This window comes from Scomber scombrus, chromosome 15 (genome assembly GCF_963691925.1).
Source record: "Scomber scombrus chromosome 15, fScoSco1.1, whole genome shotgun sequence".
Taxonomy (NCBI): domain Eukaryota; kingdom Metazoa; phylum Chordata; class Actinopteri; order Scombriformes; family Scombridae; genus Scomber; species Scomber scombrus.
In genome coordinates, this window is record NC_084984.1 from 21,315,388 (window position 1) to 21,337,103 (window position 21,716).

Here is a 21,716-nt window from a genome sequence, read left to right on the forward strand (position 1 = left end):
GATTTTATTCCACTTCATGCAAAAACCTTTATTTTTTCTGCTATTTTGCTCAGTAAGTGCACAACATAATCCAATGAATTTGACATCTCAGAGCAGGGGGGCATGTCACCCGTTTATGGGGTTATCTGACATACATTTACATACAAATGATTAAATCTAGATCTTATATACAGAACAGAGACATGCTGGGAAACCACCTGGATGCAACACAACTAAGAGTTTATTCACAATGCATGCTTTTATTCATGCTGCAACATGTTTTAAATTCTAACTTTAAATAACATATGAACTTGAAGGGTTTTATTGATGCTTACAACAACAGCAATTTAACAAAAATCCACATACTGGAATTTTCTCACTTTCTGTAATTTATCCTTGATGAGCAGATTAAGTTTACTCAGAAAATCTAAATTATATCTACTGGCAGGCTAAAATCTTTGAAAACATTTTGTCTTTGGTTATTGATTGGCTCTGCTGGCTGAGGCCTACTTTTGTAAGTCACGTACTGTAACACTTAGAGGGGAGTTTATGTAATTGTCACACGCTGAGCTTTTAAGTACTATTAAAATGTTCACCCCCATTGTGGGAAGCTTGCTGCTGTTGTTCATTAACAAACACTGCTCTAAAACATAACTGTGACTCAAAAATATGAATTTAGATCCCCTTTGATGATGATGATTGCATATATCTATTCAAAAGTCTTTAAGAAATAATGTTTATTAAAAATAAATCTCGCAATGCATGGCAAACAGATGCAGGCATAAAAGGGGTCAAAAGGTGAGAACTGAGGAAAAGTAGTGTGTCTTAACATTTCACTATCATTGTTAATACTGTGTGGATACTGCCTTGAGCCTTTAACAGTACCAGACAAAGGGGAAAAAAAGTTAACATTTATGGATTTGGAAGCTTACAGCACCTTGAGTCACATGAATAAATCAACACTATTACACTATACTTTACCATCTGAAATACAGTGATTTGAAGAAGAACCTATAACTGTACAGTTATTGTGGACGAGAGGTGTCAATTGCCGCCATTATTTGAGCAAATTCAGCTACATCAACTTGCGATACAGTCTGTTTCACTTCCTTGTTCAGCAACAGTTCTCAAAATACATTTCTATAAGGGCCACCATTGAAGAAGTTAAAACCAGTTGTTCGAGGAATCAGAAACTGTCGGGTGCGTAAGTGATATTTTTTCAGGAAGGAACCAATGGTGGTAATGCCTATGTTATACCATTGCAGGCAAAAACTGAAAATGTCTTAAAAAGACAATGACAAGCAACTTCTTAAGCAGTAATAATTGATTCTGTTTACTTTGAATAGTTCCTCACACCTACGTAGCTAAGTAACGCACATGCCTAAAAACAGATAGTGATACATTGGTAATACAACAAAGATGTATTCGGTTCAAGTTGGTTCAGTAATTTGACTTAATTATGATTGGCCATCTTACATTTTTTACAAAAAAATAACTTCGACAAATGTGCATATAATGTCCTCTTCTTAAAAAGTACATAGCCAGTCAGATGTGCCTTAGATGACATGTATGTGCCCTGGAGAATACACATAGTATCATTTATACCCTTCACACTAAAATACACCTCTAAGGCACAGTTTTTCTTTGAATTACTTCTGTCAGACCCAGTACTGGTCATCTTTAAGATTTGGAGTTGGGGACCTCGGTCTCACAGAGGTCTTGAATCCTGCGGTATCAGCTGGGAGCACATTACAGCCAGTTACATTATCTGTTTCATTACTGTTACCACCTCTAATATTCCCATCCCTATCAGATTCAACTGACCCCCAGAAGGTCATCCCAGGGGCCAGACTCTTCCTTCTGGGACTCATGGGTACCCTGGGTGAGGTGGGGCAGCTTACATAGCCAAGCGGGGTGACTACCACAGAGGGTATAGCCACGCTACGCTCCGGCTGGCCCAGGTAAAGGCTGCCCTCGGGAGGTGGAGGTAATGCAGCAAGGTGCCGGAAGAGTTGCAAGCGGGCCTGTTTCTCCTTTCGGTGACGGAACACCAGAATCAAAACTATGAGGATTATGATGAGAAGCAAACAGGCCAGCAGCGGCAGGATGATGAAGAGAGGGTCAGAGGCGGGGCGAGGGAGGACCTCCACATGAACCGGATGAAGGACAGGAGGGTTTGTTGGACCATGTTTCACCAGGTCAGGAGGAATGTGGGGATATGGAGAATGACTGTGACGCCCTCCAGCTCCTACTACACCGCTCCCCGATCTTCCTCCATGATTCCCACTTCGTGTGTTGTTCGCCCAGCGGTTGTTAGGCCTCATCCTGTGCTGTGTCCTGTTGTGGTGCTTATGTGACAAAATGTCACTGTTCGTCATGGAGCCACCTCGGCCCCCTCCCCTTCCTACTCCAGTAGTAGTCCTGTTCTGTTGCTGCAGACGGGTCGTCATGTGTTCACGACTTGCACCGTTTGCTTTATTTAAACCAGTCGTACCATGATACATCTGGTGGTGGGGTAAGATGGTGAAGTGAAGCTCGCCCTTCGCAGGTTGGATGTGTCCAGCCTTCAGCAGAAAGATGAACGAATCGTTGAGAGTTGTGGCGGGGGTGTGGCCTCGAGCGGTCGTGAGTGCTGATTTGTTTCTGGGTAGTTGGTTATTGCTGTCGCTGAGAGTTTCCTCAATGGCGACCCGACCTTGCACCACATCGCGGAACGTAAAGGACTTCAGGACTTCTGATGGTCGGTTAAGGTCATAGGTAATCTGCAAACATGCATCCACACAGACAGAGTGAATTATTATGTTCTGAATATGTTCTGAATATACCCTTGAAGTTGGATTTCTCACAAGCACTTGAATTAAGTTTTTTTAACAAACTCACAGTATTACTATGTGATGATAAGTTTAGATAGCTTGACAAAAAAAATGAATGTGACTAAATGTTGCAATGTAACGTATACAAAATTTGTAGTAGAGCGACAATATGTAAAAATTCCAGTATGACACGCTCCTTTGAACTGTATCTAAAGATGTTTTACCTTGACCAGTTTGCCATGTTTTGGTGGAGAAAGAATTTGGAAGACTGGGTCAACTCTGCTGATTCTTGCCAGTTCAGAGGCATCCATCATGGCTTTACCCAGTTTCACAGCAATACCACTGGGTACTCGTACTGACTCCCTCAGGTGGATCAGAGGCCGCACAATAACATTCACTATCTGCCCAGTCACATTTCCATATTCAACACCAGGTGACGAGGCTGACACTGACATTTGGAAGCTGTCCTCTGATTCACTGAAATCAGTCATGTGGTAGACAACACGGCCTAACTGGAGGTCTTCATGGCAGAAGGTCATGACCTCCTGGTCATTGATAGCAATGCGTCCGTGGCGAGGGTGTGTGGTGACTATGTAGGTGATGTTGGCCTGGCTGCGACCATTTGTTTGAGCTGCTAGCTGGTTGGTTGTCAGGACCACAGCGGTCTTGCCTTGAACCAGTGACAGTCCTGTGTTGTTCACCATGAAGACAGAGGGCTTAATCACCTCCAAACTAAACCGTTTGTAGAGTGGACGGTGATGGCCGTCTGTTACATTTAAGTAGAAAACTCCTGTTGAAGGCTCACCCTGATAGAGAAAACATAGGAAATAAGTTAGAAAGAACAAATACATTTAAAATTGCCACCTCTCTGTCAATTTTCATTTTATCAAATAACAATAATGAAACTTTGATGAAAAGAACTGACGGATTACATATCTCAAGCAAGTTTTAAATCTCTGCAAGTTGATTTACACATCACACTGAAATGAATGGAAATCAATGGACACCTGAAAATGAGGGCAAATAGATTAAAAATGTTTTGCAGAGATTGACTTTAGGCTCTGAATGGAAGTGCATCCCAAAGTCACTTTTTCGGAGATAGAAGAATGTCAATAATTTTACCTCTGTGGTCAGTTACGTGCAACACAATAAAGAGGTGAATAAAAAACTGAATTAAAGCCTCCATGTGTAGGATTTGATAAGGTCTCTCTTCTGCAACCCCAATGTCTACAATAGTAAGTAAACAAGTAAAAAACACCAGATGCGTGTGTACATTAAAATTACACACATATTGGCTTTAAAAATATTTAGAGCTGGTTCTTCACCTGCTGTATAAAATGCAGCCGGTTGTGGTTGACGTCGTACTGGGTGAAAGAAGTCACCGGTTCTGGTCTTTCCCCCAGCGTCAGGTAGCCATTGTTGGGCTTACTAATCACAAGGTAGTGCAGCTCCTCTGGAGGGGTGTCATGATCCTCAACCTGTACATGTAGATTGAGATTATGTTTAAGATAATGTAAGACTTTAAGGGGTATAACATTTACAGACAACACATCTTATCAAACAAATCAAGCACTGTCTTTTAGGATTATTGGCAATATCGTACATTTTGTTTGTTGGTATAATGGTGACATCTTAGTGCTAACAGTCCAGAGGGAATAATCACAATCATGAATTCTATAACATTAATTTAACATGATCTGATCTGTATTGATGCTTTGAATAGACTTCCAAATGATAATTAAAAAGTGATTATACAAATAATGATCTCAAACTAAGAAAAAAGAGAACAAAAAAAATGTTTCACTAAATATACCAAAATATTTTCACCATAACTGTGCAGTCCTACCAAAAGATAAACCTGTTACTTTGCACTGGCCCACCTGCAGACTGTCTGGTCCAAGTACGACTCTTTCACCGATTACGACCTTCATACTTCGAGCTCTGGTCTTGATTAGTGGCGGCTGATCATTGACTGGTGTCACAGTGATGTTAAACATCTCCGTCACTGTCAGCCTGTCCTTGGCACGCCGGTGAGAAACCATGTCTAATGATGGAAGGGAGGATGATGAGTAGAGAGGAGAAAAGGAGGACGAAGAGGAGGAGGAGGAATTGGAAGAATTTGAGGAAAAGGCAGACAAGGAAGACGAGGAGGAAGAATTGGAAAGATCCAAAGGAGCCACCCAGGCCCGGAAAGTGAAGCTGTCACTTGTGGTCTCAGAGTCATCATGGATGTATGTGATGCCAATCTTGTTGAGGGTGACCTGGGAGAAATCTGGTTGTTCCCTGAGGAAAGATAAGAACCCAGAAACTACAATGAGGATACAAAGAAGATATTTTCCTGTTTTTTGTTTTATAGCATTTGATGAATATTTTCTCTATTTTTGCTCTGGATTTGATATTATGTTACCAGTTATACATTTTAATGTTGGTTTCCACATTTATTGAGACATCAAGAAAGGAGCCCGGCACCTGGTAAGGTTGCTTCCTTGTGTAGACAGAACTCCGTGGCGTGGCAGAGTAACCACACGGTAAAGGATGTGGTGTCCTTTCTGGTATCGCTCTGGGACCTTCCTCAGGAGATTGGAGGCATCAAGTATTGAGCTGTCAATTGTCACCTTGCCTCCCTCTGCCACCACAGCCCCTGAAAGACGGATACAAAAAGCATGTTTGGTCCTCTTGAACATATATTCTTTGTGGTAAAAAGAGCATTTATCCTCCTGAAAGCATAAAGCCTGATGTTATATTCGTTAGGGATTCATCCTGAAGATGGGAAGTTGGGCTGCTCTTTTAAAAAGTTTGGATACTTATGTGAATGCAGAACATCGGAAATAATACAATAATAACTCAAAAAAAAAACTTTTTGAATGGGAGGGAGTCAAATATGAAAAACAATACCAACATTAATGAAATCATAATTTAGATATCATAAATTCACATTAACATATGCCCCAGGCAAGCAATAATTCAATATGTTATCTTACACTTGTGTACTGAAAGGAAAGGATTTAGGATGGTATTTTGCATTTAGTTGCTCAGAACCTGCATTGTTTAGGAGTCTGGTCCTGTGTTGAGGGTTGTCGTGATGTTCGTTGGCCTGGTAGGATATTAATATTGTGAAGACGTGTGCAGTAAGGAAAGCAGGAGGAGAGGACACGGTGAATGAGAAAGAGTCTGTAGCTGACCAACCCAAGGACTCCGGCTTGTTCTGATCGTACAGGATAACCCCATCATTCACCTGACAGAGAGATGAAGAAATGAAAAAGAAGGAAAAACAATCATATTAATTGAGAAGTAAACAAGTAAACAAAAGACACACGATATATTAACACCTGTAATCGTTCACACAAGCTACTGTAATACAGAAACAGACACACATATCCCTACCATGCTCTGTGTGAATGTAGAAATGTTTCGTGTAGAGTTGTCGGGCATACGTTGGACCAGACGGCCGAGTTTAGGAGGAACAGTCACTGCAAACACCACTGAGTGGTTTCTCCTGATGTCGTTGACGTCATTGGTTCCCACCTTAAGCTCCTGCTCAGAGATCGGTGTCACAGAGCCTTTAGAAGGGAACAGCGACACAGTGAGAAAGAGGCAAAGATCACAAAAATAGAGAGGAGGCAGCGAGTGGTCTTGGTTAACTGCGGTATATGTAGACATTGTCAAATTTCCAAACAGCAACAAAATAGCTGATGGACTAATAGTGAGGGATTAAATAAATGAATGAATTGATTAATTGGTAAATGAGTGCCTTCTTCCAAACTTGGCCAATAAGAAGCACATATTTTACATCTTTTTGAGCTGTAACTGCAGTCTCTGCTTGGGAAAATCTAACTAACTTGAAGAAGTTATTCATAATAAGGTCAAATTACCCAGCTGAGATTAATTATTCAACTATGCGACGGCCAGTAAAATATCTAAAGATGTTCAGTAAGACATCAGGAGAGTGTAATTGAACTACAGATTTTGAAAACCTGGTTTTCATTAATGAAAAGAAGACTTTGATGTATTCACACAGCATTAAAGAATTCTGAATTGTCTGTACAAATATTATGTTAAATGTGATCATGTAGAGTCATGCAGTAATTTTACAGATTCACATATTTACCACTCCAATCCAAAAAAAGAATGTTAAATGTTACACACATGGCTGTTTATGAGAATAGCTGCTTTACTTATGTAACCTTGACCACTAAGATGACTGATAAATATGTTTACAGGTTAGAACCACTTGACCCTCTCATACAATGGAAAGTGGCACTATCACCCTGGCACTGATTGGGAACAATGGCACTGTAATCTGTTCATGTAGGCAGAAACATAATGCACTGTTCTACAGCTTAGAGTAGTGACGCCACCCAGTGCCATTGTAGTATAAGTGCACATAATTATAGCTGTCCTTTTCAGGGGAAAACATGTCCGAGGGTTTTAATGAGTTTGTTTTGTTAAAGCTGAGTGAGTTGCTATACCTGGGTAAACCTCCATAGGATGGTGTCTCTGCAGGGTAAGAACCAGCGAGTGGGCAGTTGTGCTGAAGATCTGGCGAGGGGCAAAGTTCACACCATCATTCACCTGGAAGTGAAACCCACCAGATGATGCACCTACACAAGAGGAGAGAAAACAAAACGAGTTTCTTCAGTTTCTTCTTTCATTTATTCTAGACTTATCTGTTACTGTAGTGGTGCATACAAATATAACTAAAAAAATATGCTCTACTTAAATACTAACTCTAATCTTCTGCTATTCTCACCACTGTGCACAAACACCAGTTGTCCAGTTTGTATGTGATTCTGGGTGAAGTTCAGGATGTGTCTGGAGGGGGCACTCTTCAGGGCTAGGTGGCCGTTGCTGGGTGGTGTGACGATGAACTCCAGTCCCTCAGATGGAGTGTCTGAATCCTCTGCACTGAGATCATCTACTGAGATTTCAGTAACTGAGCCCACCCACACCTGAGGAAACAAGGAGAAAAATTATAAGGAAAAGATTAAAAAAATTACTAAGTTTGACATTGTTGGAAATATGCTTATTTGCTTTGTTGCCATGAGTTAGATGAGAAGATTGATAGCACTCTGTTGTTTGTGATTGTTATCTTCTCATCTAACTCTCAGTATGAGAGCAAATAAGTATTGTTTTAACTGTTGTGTTGTATTAGCATACTTTTCAATTTCCATTATATCAGTTTTTTTGCTCTTTTTTTGTTTTTTACATTAACACAAACCAAAAGCAAAATCATTTGATAAAGATCCCTTAAATATGATAGATTCTGTACTGGAATTTATAAAATAAGCCAACATATATGCGCTGATACTGATGGGGGCTATCTGAAATAAACTAATATTACCCAAACTAAAGTAACACCAAATGGCATTATTTCTTTTTCTAAATCAAAAATAAGTCAGAAGTATGTCAATTAATTCACGAAAGATAGAAACCCCCCCCATTTGAGCTGTGTACTTCCTATAATTGTGTCCTATGGCTGCATATCCTCACTTCCCACCTTCAAACCTCGGTTGGTTGTAACAACAGGAGTCTCATCGTTGACAGGTGTAATCGAGATGGGAACAGTGCAAGGCAGACTGTGCTTCCTAATTTCTGTCTGATTGGCAACGATGGTGAAGTTGTCATTAAGTGTGTCGCTGCCATCATGGATATAGGAGATGTACTCGCGCTCCACCTGGAAACAGAGAACATTCATGAGGTGATTGAACAGTAGTCAGATATTGTATGATTTTTCTAAATAATGAAGCATCACTTAGCTTAAGATGCACTCAAGGAAAAAAAGTTTCTTAATTCATTATCACATACAGTACATAACAATGTTGCTCTCCCACTGCAAGTATTGCTTTGAGTAATATGCATAGCTAATGGATGAACCCTTTATCAAATTACATATTTGATTGCTCATTCAAACCTCAGTGTGTGTGAAAGCAGTGATAGGCATCCCCGGGATCCGGCTGTGCTCCAAGTGGCCATGTCGTGGTGGAATGATGATCTGGTACAGGAAGTTCATTCCTGAGAAGTGGTGATTGGTGACCTTGATGATGCTAGGGGTCAGCGGCAGGGATGACCCTTCATCGAGGATCAAGTCAGACACCTACAGAATCAACGAGCAGAAGAAATGGTTCACTTGGAATGCCTTTGTGCAATCCTTTCATGAATTTCTCTTCGTTTTCACGCAATTCTCTAAATGTTTAAGACATCATGCTCATTGGTCTACAACTCAGTAGTCCAGGCTTATCTTACATACGTACATCATCACACTCTATACCTGTAGAGGTAGCAGGATAGGGATGATATCAATCTCCAGCCTGACAGGTCCAACCTTTGTAACTCCATTGGTTGCCTCCAACAAAATAGAGTCATTGGTGCTTCCCTTAGTCTCTTGATGGTAGACCATAAATCCCTGGTTGAGGTCCTCCTGAGTGAAGGAGGCTGTTGGCTGCTGTCTGAAGCCCTGCAGGGCACAACAATTCAGACAGACCATTGAGTGCTATTTTAGTTTGAATCCTTTGACATACTAAAGCTATAAAGTGGGAGGTGACAAAGGCCCAGGCATAAATGTCAACTCCCTTTTTACCCTTGGTGATTATCAAGTCAAGCTTCAAGTAATTACGCATGTCATTATAAAACTTTTGGAGCAAATGCATCTCTGTAAGCTACCTGCCCAACACCAAACTGCAGGCATATAACATTAGTAGGTGGCTGGTGAATGTAGTGGAAGATTCTGATTGTAATGTTGGTTTTACCTGATAGAGGTGCTGCTGTTCTCCATTTTTGATTCCCTTCTTGTCCTCAGGGGATAACCTCTGAATAAAGCCCAGGGTGGGAGAACTTTGGATAGTAAAAACTATCTCTGAGGGCAGACTGTCATCATGAACCACCTGTACAGAAAATAAGTACATATTGCAAGAAATCACAATTGTCTAGATGCCAGTAACATATTTTGCAATTTATTGGCTTACCTCTAAATGCTCCCTACTTATGGAAACATTTTGTCCCTCTGCCACCACCACTGGCTGGTTAGTTATAACTGTTGGTGGTCTCTGGTGACTCTCCAGGAAAATTTTTACAGACACTCCGATGTCCAGATGTACCTCCCTCCTCCCTTTGTCCATTCGTTGCTCTGTGCTTCTCTCCCTTGCTCTGGATGTAACATTGAAGACATCTGACAACTCATGGCTGCTGTCGTGATAATATGCTAAGCGCCCCGCCACCAAATCTCCCTGGGTGAATATCGAAATTGCATCTGCTTCTGTCACAGTGTCACGATCCCCATCATTAAAGCATAGGACACCATGTTTAGGTGGAATGAAAACCTCAAATGTCACTTCCTGTGGGTCTCGGATGTCAAGGTTGCTGAAGACGCTGAGGTTGGTGGAGGTCAGGGTCGTGATCCCACCTCGCTGGACCATTAGGCCTGTGTTGTTCTCTACCTGCAGGTAAGGATCCTGGGCCATTACCTGCAGCAGCCAGTTACAAAACAGAGGAAGAGATTAATTATTTACATTTTTCATGGTAATATACATAGAGATATATATATGAAAAAAATAAATTTACAATAAAATACATTAAGCTTCAAGATATAATGATCACCTCCAGTAGCGTTGAAACATAATGTTTTCCATCTGATACAAAAAGCACAAAACGCCCAAAACTGACTCCTCTGTGGACAAACAACACCTTTTTCTGAGAAGAGAGAAGAGAAGAAAATAACAGGTGAGGAGTGTAATTTAAATTCATTTACACATTGAAAAAATCCCCAAACACACTGATATTAATCTTTAAATAAGAATCTAACAGACTAGCAAGAGGTCAAACAGAGATGGATTTGCTCTTTTCAGTTGTCAGTATGCTTTAAATGTAGTGCTTGTCACAAAGCCATCTGAGCAAAACTCTGAATTTGTTCCTCTGTTTCTGTCTGCCTGTTTAGTGTTACCTGCCCCCACCCTCTGCACGCTGTCAGCTCAGCCCAGTCTGCCTGCCTGCCAGTATCCACACCTGTTCAGCCTCAGCAATCAAGCTCACTTGCTCATCATCTACTCATCACCCAGTCAGCATATATACCCTGCCCTGAGCTCCACTCTCTGGTGGATTATCTCTTGTGGACACGGTTTGTTGTGTCAGTGACTCTAGCAAAGCCTTTTTGAATTTTAGTCATCCTGCCAGTCAGCTTCTCTGCCTGCTTATCTGATTGTCATCTCTCTCTGTATAGTTTGACCTGCCAGCTTGCCAACCACGGCAAACCATTAGCCTGCCAGAAGCTCTCCAACCATGGACTCCTACATCAGATCTCCCATCAACTTGGACCCCCTCCCACGTTTACCTTCCAAATTCAATAAACTATTATCTCCTTTGCTAATCTGTTGTCTATTCTAGGCTCTTTCTGCATAACTGTGATCAGTGCTTGTCTTGTTGTGCAGCAACTGGCCAGGTGTGCAGAGGTGAGAAAGTATTAAGGCTCTGAACTATTCTTTGAAGCTCTCTCCCATTTGTTGCATTTGTTGATCAGGTTGAGATTTTTTATTTTGTAATTCCAGAGAGAAATTGACACTTTGAGAATGTGAGTCTTGGACCCTGCATCTAGCATCTGTTGGTGGCATTGCACTTTAAGATACTTGGGCATTTACATCAGCCTCAAGCTGTGACAGCTGCTGCTTGGGACAGCATGTCTAAACATGTGTACCCTTATTCCCATTTGTACGATTCATTGTGTCTCATCCAGAGTTCAAGTGAAGTCATACTTAGCAATTTGTGTAAACACATTTGCCTTTAGTCACGGTCAAACAACATTTACAATAAACTAGTTTCCTACAAACTAGTTTGATGAGCTCATTTGTCCAAGAGACTGCGTCAGTTCAACCGGTGAGCTGCCAGGCCTTTAAACTAATTTTTGAATCATTCAGACACTGAGAGACACATGTAGGTTGCTGACAAAATGAAAACAGCAAATCCATATAAATTTGACTCAGTAGTTCTAAATATTCTACCACCTGGATGACCAAGAATCTTCACAAATAAGTTACATTAACCTGCTCAAGGTCCCGCTGCGTGAACTCATACAGTTTGTGACTGGTATCACTGGCCAGCACCAGCTCTCCCATCGGAATCCCCCTCCGTGTGTACACCAACCAGTCGTCCTCAAAGTCTGTGTCATCATCCTGGAAACGGAGGTCATTCAACGTCACTAACCTCTGCCCATCACGGGCCACATGGAAAACTTTATTGACAACCCTGACAGGTCTCTGATCATTGATGAGCTGGACTGAGATATTGAAGGTCTGTTCATCTTCTTCCTTCTTGCTGGTAAGTTTGTGTGGTTTATAAACCGCAATTTGAAAAGTGAAGGAATCCTGCTTGGTCTCACTGTCATCGTGAACGTACATGATCCTTTCCTCGATGATATCCTGGTTTGTGAATGACACAATGTTGTCGTTAATGGAAGATGAGTTGGATAGGTTAATCCTCCTTATGTACCCATGCCTGGGATTGACAGTTATGCTGTACAGGACCTCACGGTTACTTGCTGTGTGAGTGAACAGGATATCTTTGGTGATGACTTTACTCCCTCCTTCCAGTATTGAAAGGCCTTTGTTTACAACGGTAATGGCATTTGACTCCGCTTTGATGTTGATTCTGAAGTCGTAAGTTGTTGAGTTGGCGAGTGTTGAAAACACCTGGAAGCTGAATGTGTCTCTTGTGTCATCGTGCAATCTGTTGAGCAGCTCGTACTTCACCAAGCTGTCTGTGATGTTTTTCTGGCTGAAGATTGAGTTCCTTTGAAGAGCTTTGTTATTGAGGAGAAGCTTGCCTTTTTTTGGAACTGTTAGAAGCCTGAAGAATAGGTCACTCTCATTGAGTTTGACACCCTTAGAAATCACATTTAGGTTCTCTGGAGTGACAATAGCCTTTTGAATACCATTGACTTCCATTTTGCTTCGCGTGATCTTGTATTGGATCCAGCGTACCACAATGGGGAAAACAACCTCCTCAGTTTCTAGGGAACCAATGCTGATTTTACATTTGAACTGATCAGTGATATTGTTCTGAGTCTGAAGGCCATAGTACGTGTTGAGGTATCTGATCCGTTCTTTTTCTACAAGTTTTTGAGAGAATAAAGCTGTCGACTTCCATTCGCCACTTGAATGCAAACGCTGGAGTTCACCGTATTGTGGCGACTCAGTAACGTCATAGTTGATTTCCACTGCCTGCTCTGCCACATTAACTTGTACTGCAAGGTGATTGGTGGTGATGAATGAAGCCCCACCTTGGTTCACCTCCAGTCCAGTGTTATTCACCAGTTTGTGTTCGAGCACCACCGCCATAATCCTGAAAACGACTGTGTTGCTCAGCTGCATAAAGGAAAGGGAGAAAAACAAATCTCTGCAGTAAAACAATTAAGCCAACACTATGACTCTCACATGCTGTGGTCCATTTTGTGAGTTTATAGTGTCTTCGGCAGGCTAAGACATTACCTTATGCCCATCGCTGACCCTGAGAGCCAACCTAGAGGTGGGGACCCCAGTGTGAACAAAGTCGATCTTCTCCTCCTCCAGATCTTGCAGGGAGAACAAGTTAATGGCTCTGAAAAATAGATGCAATGCTGTTAACGTCAATGTGTTTTGTTTCTCACTCTACTTTGTTTGTCTGATGCTGAAGAAGGAGTTTGGAGATCAGGATTAGCAACAGAACAGTGAAGATGGTGATGTTACACACTGGCCACACTTGAGATTCAATTTCTTGTTCAATTCAGTTCTTGGGCAACAATAGGAAAAGCTACTCTCATAAAGAGAAATCAGACAAATTTTTACATTTAGTTGCCAGAATATAATAATGTATAGCATATATATACATATATATATACATAATCTGCTTCTATAGTTGTGCTCTGCACATATTAATAACTGTGGATATTCACATCTGATTTTAAACATTAACACCTGTAAAAGCAGACGACAGCTACAGAGCCAGGTGCAACATTTTTTTTTAAAGTGTATAATTGTCTAGATATTTTTAATAAAGGTGTCCAGTATATATCGATAAAGAAGATATTCATTCTCTGTATGAAGAAATATCACTGATACTTTCTAACTAAGTACCAGTGGATTCAACACAGCACACAGCTAGTCTCTGTTCCACTGGCCTTCATTTCACAATGCAATTTTGCATGGAACATTTTGTTTTATCCAGATATAGATTGTACTATTTTAAAAATTGAACAACCAGAGCTACCTCTCCACTAGCCCTCAATGACTAGTTGTAAGAAGATTTGCAAGGCAATGTAAAGCCTCACAAGCCATAGCTCCAACCTGCCGGGGTAATCCTGGTGCTCAAGGTGTCCAGCCTCAGTGTTGAGGTTTCCCAGGGAGCTGAACACCAGGTCTTCAGGATTGCTGTCAGGGTCGGACACTCTCAGCACATCTGTTGTCAACTGGGAACATTGTGGTTGTATTTAACTTCCAACTTATATTGCTGCTTCTTACGCAACAAAAGACAAATACATATCATTTGGGCATTTTACTGTACCTACCGGTCGTTTGGAGTTCTCCAGCAGAGTGAAAAAGTTTCCCTCTGGCAGGCTGAGCACTGGTGCATCATTAACAGGACTGATGCTAATATCAAAGCGGTGCAGACAGTTGCCCTTCAGAAACACAGGAAGCTCCTTCTTATTGCTGGAGAAGACTGAAAACATGAAGAAGTCTTGCTGGTCCTCTGACCCACTGTGAACATACATCACTCGGCCCTGCCACAGATCGAGCATACTGAAAGTCCGGTCCTTCTCTTCCGATTCCATTGTGATAGTCCTCTCCTGCCCTTCTTCCAGCATCCCATCTGGGTCTGGACTCAGGTCCAGGCGGAGCTGGCCGTGGACAGGCTGCTCCTCAATACGGAACATAAACTGGGATGGATGGATTCCTAACTTCCGGAAATCAAGATTTACCTAGAGGGAAATGAAACAGGGACTTGTATCACTGCTGACATGTGAAAACTACATTACACATCTCTAACATATTGTAACTGGCATTAATGTGTAAGAATCATTTGTCAAATGACTCAAAATGACAGCCAGTGACAAACAGTCCTACCTTAATGTGTTTGGGCTCCAGTGGTGCCCGGCTTCCCTCCGCTACCTCCAACTTTCTCAGCAAGAGGAAGTTGGACTTCTTTTTATCACTGTTGTTGCCAGTCGGTTGTGCAGTTGTAGTATCAAACTCACGACCATCAGTTGGACTCACGGTGGTCACTGCATCTGGAGGTTGCCCTGTTTTGCAGCCCACAGTGATGTCCTTAGTGATGACAGCATGAGGGAGGCCCATTCTAAGAGTGTTCACCCTAATGTTTCGCAGACAGCCTTTAAACGAGCCTCCTCCTCTAGCCATTTGCCATTCAGCTGCAGTGGACATCAGCCCAGCTCGCCTCACTTCTCCTCGCACTTGTTCATCTAGCCCTCCCAGGAAGAGAGGCCCTTTGAGCTGGATGACTTGGAGCTCTAGACCCAGGTTGGCCTTAACCAACTCCTCACCCACCTTCAGCTCGATGCTTTCGGGTCGCAGGTGCAGCTGGATGGGATACCAGGTAAAGTTGCCATTGACATGTGTTAAGGAATGCAGCTCAGTTTTACTCCCAACTCCATTTCCAACCATTGCCACCAGGTGGCCATCTCTGATCTCTATAGCAACAAAATCCCCCTGGTTGCCGGAGCTATATAAGACTATACCATCTTCTTCTCTTGTAGAGGGGTACAGTTCACATTCAAATAGCCCCTCTTGTGGCACCTCCCACGGTGGTAGAGTGATGAAAGCTTTGGAGCTGAAAAAACTGATAGAATCCTCCTCTGTCGCAGAAAACTGCGGACTACAGCCCAGAGATACCTCGTGGATGCTTTTGTACCCAGAATACGGCTTCAGGCTGGACAGCAGATTATGTTCATTGAACACAGCTTCATCTATGCAACCTCTAAACCCTGTGGAGATATTAAGAAGGTACGCATGGTTGAGCCCAACTACTCCACCAACAAAAAGGCCGTCCTCGACCCTGAGCTCCAGATCTGGTCCTGGCATACGGAGGCTGGTGTGAGAGTTTCGGTCCACAGTCATGGTGACATTATGGCGATCGTGGGTCAGCTCCATGGAGTGCCACCCCAGGTCACTAAGATGGATGCCTTTTTCTGAGCGCAGTGAACGCTCACCTGAACCCAGGTCCAGACGTACCTGAGGGGGGACAGTGGAAGCGAGAGGGGTTGAAAATCAAGACACATTAAAGTTTTTCTAATTTGTTTTTAAGCACAATTACAAATTTTAATTTTTAAAAGAAAAAGCAGCAAGAAATATGATCATAACACATGAAAGCATGTATCACATAGTGAGGAGATCAGTAAACTGTAGATCAAAAGACCATTCCATAACACAAATGCAACCAAACTCTTTCCCTCACTTTGTACTTGAAGCTTTCATTAAACTGCTGTGGTTGTCCCTCTTAACCTTGGTCATGAAGAAACTTGTTTTGAAATCAGTGCCAGGGTTTGATTTTTTTCCCTCTGCAAGCAATCTGACACCAAAATGTGTGCATGCACTCTTCTCTGGCTCTCCTCAGAGTGGTAAATATATATGAGCTAAAATGGCCCAAGGGCCCAATGAGGCATTTTTATGTGAGAACCTCTCGACAGGTTTGACTTTGTCTGTAGCCATACTAAAACTGATATTACCTTTCCCTTTCCAAAATACAAATTGATACACTTCTTCTCACAATGTTTGTCCACTAACATTAAAATGTAATTCATTAATTTAATTAACATTTGTGTTGTTTATTTGCTTGTTGTGCAAATATGTGTTACCCTAATAGCCTACCTGCAGGCGCCCAGAGATCAGCTCCAGCAGCAAGAAGTCTCTGCTTCCTGCTGCCAAAAATAGCAGCCCTGTCTGACTGGAGGTTCGAAATCGTACATGGAGCAACGTCTGAATGGAAGACTCCACTGTCCGCAGGTGGATGTAGCCATCTCCGTAGAATGACACTGTGAAACAGTTGAGAAACTGATTTTAATTGGTAGTTTGGCATAAAGTGATAAAAGCAAAATCTGAATCATAATCATGAATAATAATATATAGTTTCAGGATTAAAAAACAAAGTCATTAACATGCTGACATACAGTGTGTGGACAATTTATCATGAACGCTTCCAAACATGCATTACATTGTCCGGTTTTCCAAGCACAATGTAATGCAGTCAAATCCAATATAATGATCCTGCAACAAAACTTTAAAAAAAATATCATCTGGTATGATCTATTTTTCCTTGGTTATTTGTATATAAAATGAACTACTAACAGAGAAAAAAGAATGAACATTTGGTGAGCAGACAGTTTGCTGTATTGACTGGCTTGCCAATGTGGTGTCTACTCTGCCTTTTACACCTGCTATCCGAATTCAATTAATGACAAACTAATGCATCCTGGAAATGTTCTGATGCTAATTGGACTTCACTGTTGACCCAAATGACGCAGATTGGACTTTTAGTTTCACAAACATCACTCAATGACCGGGCAGCTCTGGAAGCACAAATAATGCCATTAGTAAGTTTAAAGTTTAGGGGGGCAGAGTTTGAACTTGGTGTTAAACACATAACATTAAGAAAAACTTACCCTGTGTTGCGTAGTATAAACATCTTTTAATATGTAATTGAAATGTATCATTCAGTCGTGATGCCAGTGTACCCACCACTTCATCTGTGAACAGTAAAGCAGTCTTCATTTCAATCGATTTGACCTACAAAGCAGCGGTACTGAAGCACTCTGTCAAAGTCACTGACCGTCCATTTGTGGAAACCGTAACACGCAGCGAATAGAGGTCGGGGAAATATGTGTATGTGAGTGTGTGTGTGTGTGTGTGTGTGTGTGTGTGTGTGTGTGTGTGTGTGTGTGTGTGTGTGTGTGTGTGTGTGTGTGTGTGTGTGTGTGTGTGTGTGTCAGTGGCGGCTGGTGACAAAAATGTTTGGGGGGGCGCAGTTTGATGGTTGGTGGTCCTAGGGTTAGTGTCAAATAAGCCGTAGCACCACTTCATACCGCAGCAAAAAAATATAAATAAGAAAGAAAAACGAATCTAAAAACAACACAACACACTATAATGTCCCCTGGTTTGTCCCAGTATGGTATCTCTGACCCACAGAGAGAGGAATAAAAAATTATAACCAGATATGATAAAATGCACATTTCACTCACATCACTTAAAGATACCAGCAGTTAAAGCAGAGTTACCAATAAGGTAATATGCTTAAAAAGAGACACCACCTATATTTTAGTTATTGTGTCTTCAGTCCTGATTTCACTGTTATCTGTTAGTTGTTGCAATACCTAAACATGACAATAGATGGCGCATTAAGCACTATACACTGCTGTGATTAGGCATAATTTATTTAACTTTAATAATGAAATGTACCCAAATCAACTGTAATAGTCAAAATTACCTCCATCATTTCTTATCCTGCATTTATGCATTTTAGTTTTTTACATTTCATAGTTATGTCTTTTATAAAGTATTTTTTAACACTTTACAATATTAATAACAGCAATGCAGCTACTACCTGATCTTTTATATGTCCTGTTGGAGCTGCTGGATGCAGCCACTGACTGAATCTATGTTCCTCTTCTGGAGCTTGGCATAGCAGAGGTCTACATGTGGCCAGATGTGGTGAAACAGCTGCAGAAAGAGCTCAGCAATGCTAAGTCTGCTAAAAACAACTTAGCTCCATGCTATTGTCTCGATGGCTGCAGCTTTCTGTTTGATTTTTTTCAGAGAGATGTTTTAGGTCTCGTTCCCCTGTCGTTGTCCACAACGTTTCGGTGCTGACACTTTGAAACAGCAAACAGATTAAGCAATAAAAGGAATAACTCACACTGCATCCAGCTAGCCAGCTCCGTTTATCATAACAGCAGCAGGAGATACTCTCAGCTCCTCCATCACCTGCTGCTGCTTTATCCTTTTTCTCTCTTCTAGTTAAAGTCTTGTGAAATTATTTTTTTGTAGAGAAATTACAAAATAATCTTCTTTAATTTCCGCGGCTCCACTTTAACGTCATCTCCTGAACCTACCGTAAGCAGGAGTTTGGGTGACAGCAGCTGACGGGAGGGCGTGAATGACAGCCGGAACTGTCCAATCACAGTAGATTAAAAAACATGAAACAACAACAATTCGCTGCCAATAAAAGTGGGCGTGTCCGGGGCGCACTGAGCTGCGCCCCGTGGGAAACGTGACGCAGGCCAATGAGAGAGCAGCCTCAGGTCACATGCTTGTCAAAAGTTTGAGGGCTTGCATTGACTTCCATTAGTCCGGCGCCCCACATACAGGAAGTACATATAGAAATTAATAAAATACCATTTGGAATCGATTTATAATGAATGATGACAGGTGCTTAGAGGCTAACAGGACCATCTTGCAAACAAATACTATTTATTTCATAATTATTTAGCATTTTCTAATTCATTTATGTTTAATATGTTTAAGTAGATTTTGGCCAGATATTTGATGGGGGCGGCGCCCCAGCGCCCCGCATTGACCGGCCGCCACTGGTGTGTGTGTGTGTGGTTGGGGATGGGACACTCTTAAAAACTCTATAAATCAAACAGTACAACAGTATGGAATGGCAATGCAACTGAACTCCCCAAAGAAAATATGTAAACGTTTCAAATAAAATAAAATAAAAACAGATCCACATAACACAAAGGGTGAGAAAAACCAAAGCCAAGACATTTTTATGTATATGAACATCAACTAGACTTTTACCTATTACCTGTAGGAAAAACTTAACTATTTAACAAAGTATTCTCAAATATTGTTTTTCTGGCAGCAGGTTAAAACATCTGAACAAGTCTGCCAAATTAACTAATAACTTTGATTGTTTTATTACTGATCAAATTCTGCTGTTGAACTGTGGTTTAATTTTGCTAATGATAATAATAATAATAACATAAATAATAATAATAAAGTTAATTTTTATAGCACTTATGAAAACGAGCAATTACAAAGTGCTTTACAAGGCAGAGATAAAGTAAACATGGTTCTTATTTGAGTGGCACATAAAATATGACTAACAGAGCTTTTGTACAAATTTGCCAAACTGATCATTACAAAACATTAGAAATGATATTGTTTCAATATTCCTTCAATCTTCTCTGTTCTTTTGTGTTCCATCTTTCCATCTGTATTATCTTATTATTAATCTGTTTGCAACACAGTTTTGAAATGGGCAGCTTGCAAAAAAATATAAGTTGAGACAGTGAGAAGCACTCAGTCAGCAGGCCAGCCCAGCATGCTGCTCTGTATAAAGCCTATAAGTCCACTGTCAGTGTAACTCATGTCTGTCCATCTATCTCTAATCTGCTTCTATGATGCCAGTGAATATTGGATTATTAGTAATCTTCCTATAGTTACAGACACACTGCTAATGATTACCAGGTATAAGAATTGCATAGAAACGGGGGACTTTCTGCAATAGCCAATGCAGTTTTTTTCATGCAACCTTTAAATTATAAGTGTTGATATTTTAGTGATAATTATTTAGATTTTATACATTAATTGATACGTTTCCTGCTTACTGCACCAGCTCTGTAAACAATTCATCAAGACTGCAGCTGAGTTCACCAAAAAAAAACTTCCAGGGAAGAGCAAGCAGCAACTTTTGAATGATAATTAGTCTTCTCAATTGTTTTATGTTTGCATTATCAGCAGTTAAAGTATAATATACTTCAACCTTTAAATTATATAGGAGGGCATTTGGCAAGCAGTGTGGCATCTGATCAAATACAAATGTCCTTCTGCATTAGATAAGTAAGAGCAGCATTCAACTAAAATATAATCCAACAGCATATTGCCATATGTCTACAGACAATATTAGACTGGATTAAACAATTAGCTGCCAACTGTCACAGACATATTTAAACTTAATCAAAGGTGTTGCTAACAAGGATATTATTATTGTATCAGCGTTATCATTATCTCCAATGTCTAATCACTTTAAAGAGCTGGAGTTAACAGAATTTCAACAGCAGTTTCTATGCGAATGTTATACAAGTTAATTTAAATTAAATGTACACTGACATCCCTTAATATTATGGTATTTTTACATGTTTTAAACACGAAAAACTTTTCTTTTTTTCTCACAGCTGTACTAGTTCTATTGTAGCAATACAATAAATTATTAAAAAATAATGTCGTAGTACAGCTGTTTGCACTGTGAGAAGTGATTTGTACTCCTCTGCAGCACCTTACCTCCATAAACTTGTCCTGTGGAAAGCAGCAGGAGTAGAAACAGATCAGCCACAAAACTCCCCATGGTTAGTTAAAAGTCAAACTTGCACTCAGTTAAGAGCAACATCTGGTTGCCTGACTGTACCGTCCATTGTCTTTAATGTACATCACTGGCTCGACATGTCATGTCCATCCGCTGACTCCTTTCAGATAGTCTCTATTTGCTTTGCTGGATTTGGATTACAGCCTTTTTTTTTTTTTAAATGTACCTGTACTTGAGAGCGGAGCACAGCGAGGTGAGGTGGAGCTCCACCCACAGATCCTCCCAGGGCAAACTCTTTATGCGGCTGTTTAGGGCCACAACCTGTAGGGGGACACACACTGTGACTCTATGTTGATAGCTCCTGCCACTGCAGAGATGAGCAATTTGGGATGAGTTGCCAGACAATTAATAGTAAAGCAATATGTATGTACTAGTTAAAAAGATAGCCTAATGGAAATCTTCTTGAAAAAGCAATTCAGTTGAATGAATAATGAATAATGAATGCATATTATTATACATATTATATACTGAACTGAAAATTTTGATTGAATGAATAATGAATGAATATATTTATCTTCATCTTTATTGTATATTTGCTGTAGGCTATGCATGTCTGTTGACAAAGGAAATGTTTCCATTTTCAGT

At 40.8% G+C, this 21,716-nt stretch overlaps 1 protein-coding gene across 1 annotated transcript; it reads right to left on the reverse strand.

Annotated features, from left to right (window-relative positions):
- Nucleotides 1-1,426: 1,426 nt before the first annotated feature.
- LOC133994848 (chondroitin sulfate proteoglycan 4-like) lies at nt 1,427-21,113 on the reverse strand. Its single transcript, XM_062434038.1, has 22 exons — nt 21,050-21,113; nt 16,637-16,800; nt 14,876-16,000; nt 14,320-14,730; nt 14,099-14,220; nt 13,265-13,373; nt 11,822-13,141; nt 10,386-10,478; nt 9,755-10,252; nt 9,539-9,673; nt 9,061-9,246; nt 8,704-8,886; nt 8,290-8,466; nt 7,543-7,741; nt 7,262-7,393; nt 6,177-6,352; nt 5,832-6,027; nt 5,262-5,433; nt 4,673-5,075; nt 4,118-4,270; nt 3,017-3,598; nt 1,427-2,741 (listed from the first exon to the last, which is right to left on the reverse strand). Exons 1-22 carry the CDS (start codon nt 21,111-21,113, stop codon nt 1,638-1,640), a joined length of 7,704 nt encoding a protein of 2,567 aa, XP_062290022.1. The 3' UTR covers nt 1,427-1,637.
- Nucleotides 21,114-21,716: the final 603 nt, after the last annotated feature.

What these genes read in the sequence shown, in the direction of transcription:
- LOC133994848 (XM_062434038.1), bottom strand. Translation starts at nt 21,113, where the DNA reads ATGGGGAGTTTTGTGGCTGATCTGTTTCTACTCCTGCTGCTTTCCACA. An exon ending in ATGTTTCAACGCTACTGGAG is followed by an intron (nt 10,253 to 10,385) that starts GTGATCATTATA and finishes TGGCTGCTGCAG; the next exon opens with GTAATGGCCCAGGATCCTTA. An exon ending in AACATGGCAAACTGGTCAAG is followed by an intron (nt 2,742 to 3,016) that starts GTAAAACATCTT and finishes GCATGTTTGCAG; the next exon opens with ATTACCTATGACCTTAACCG.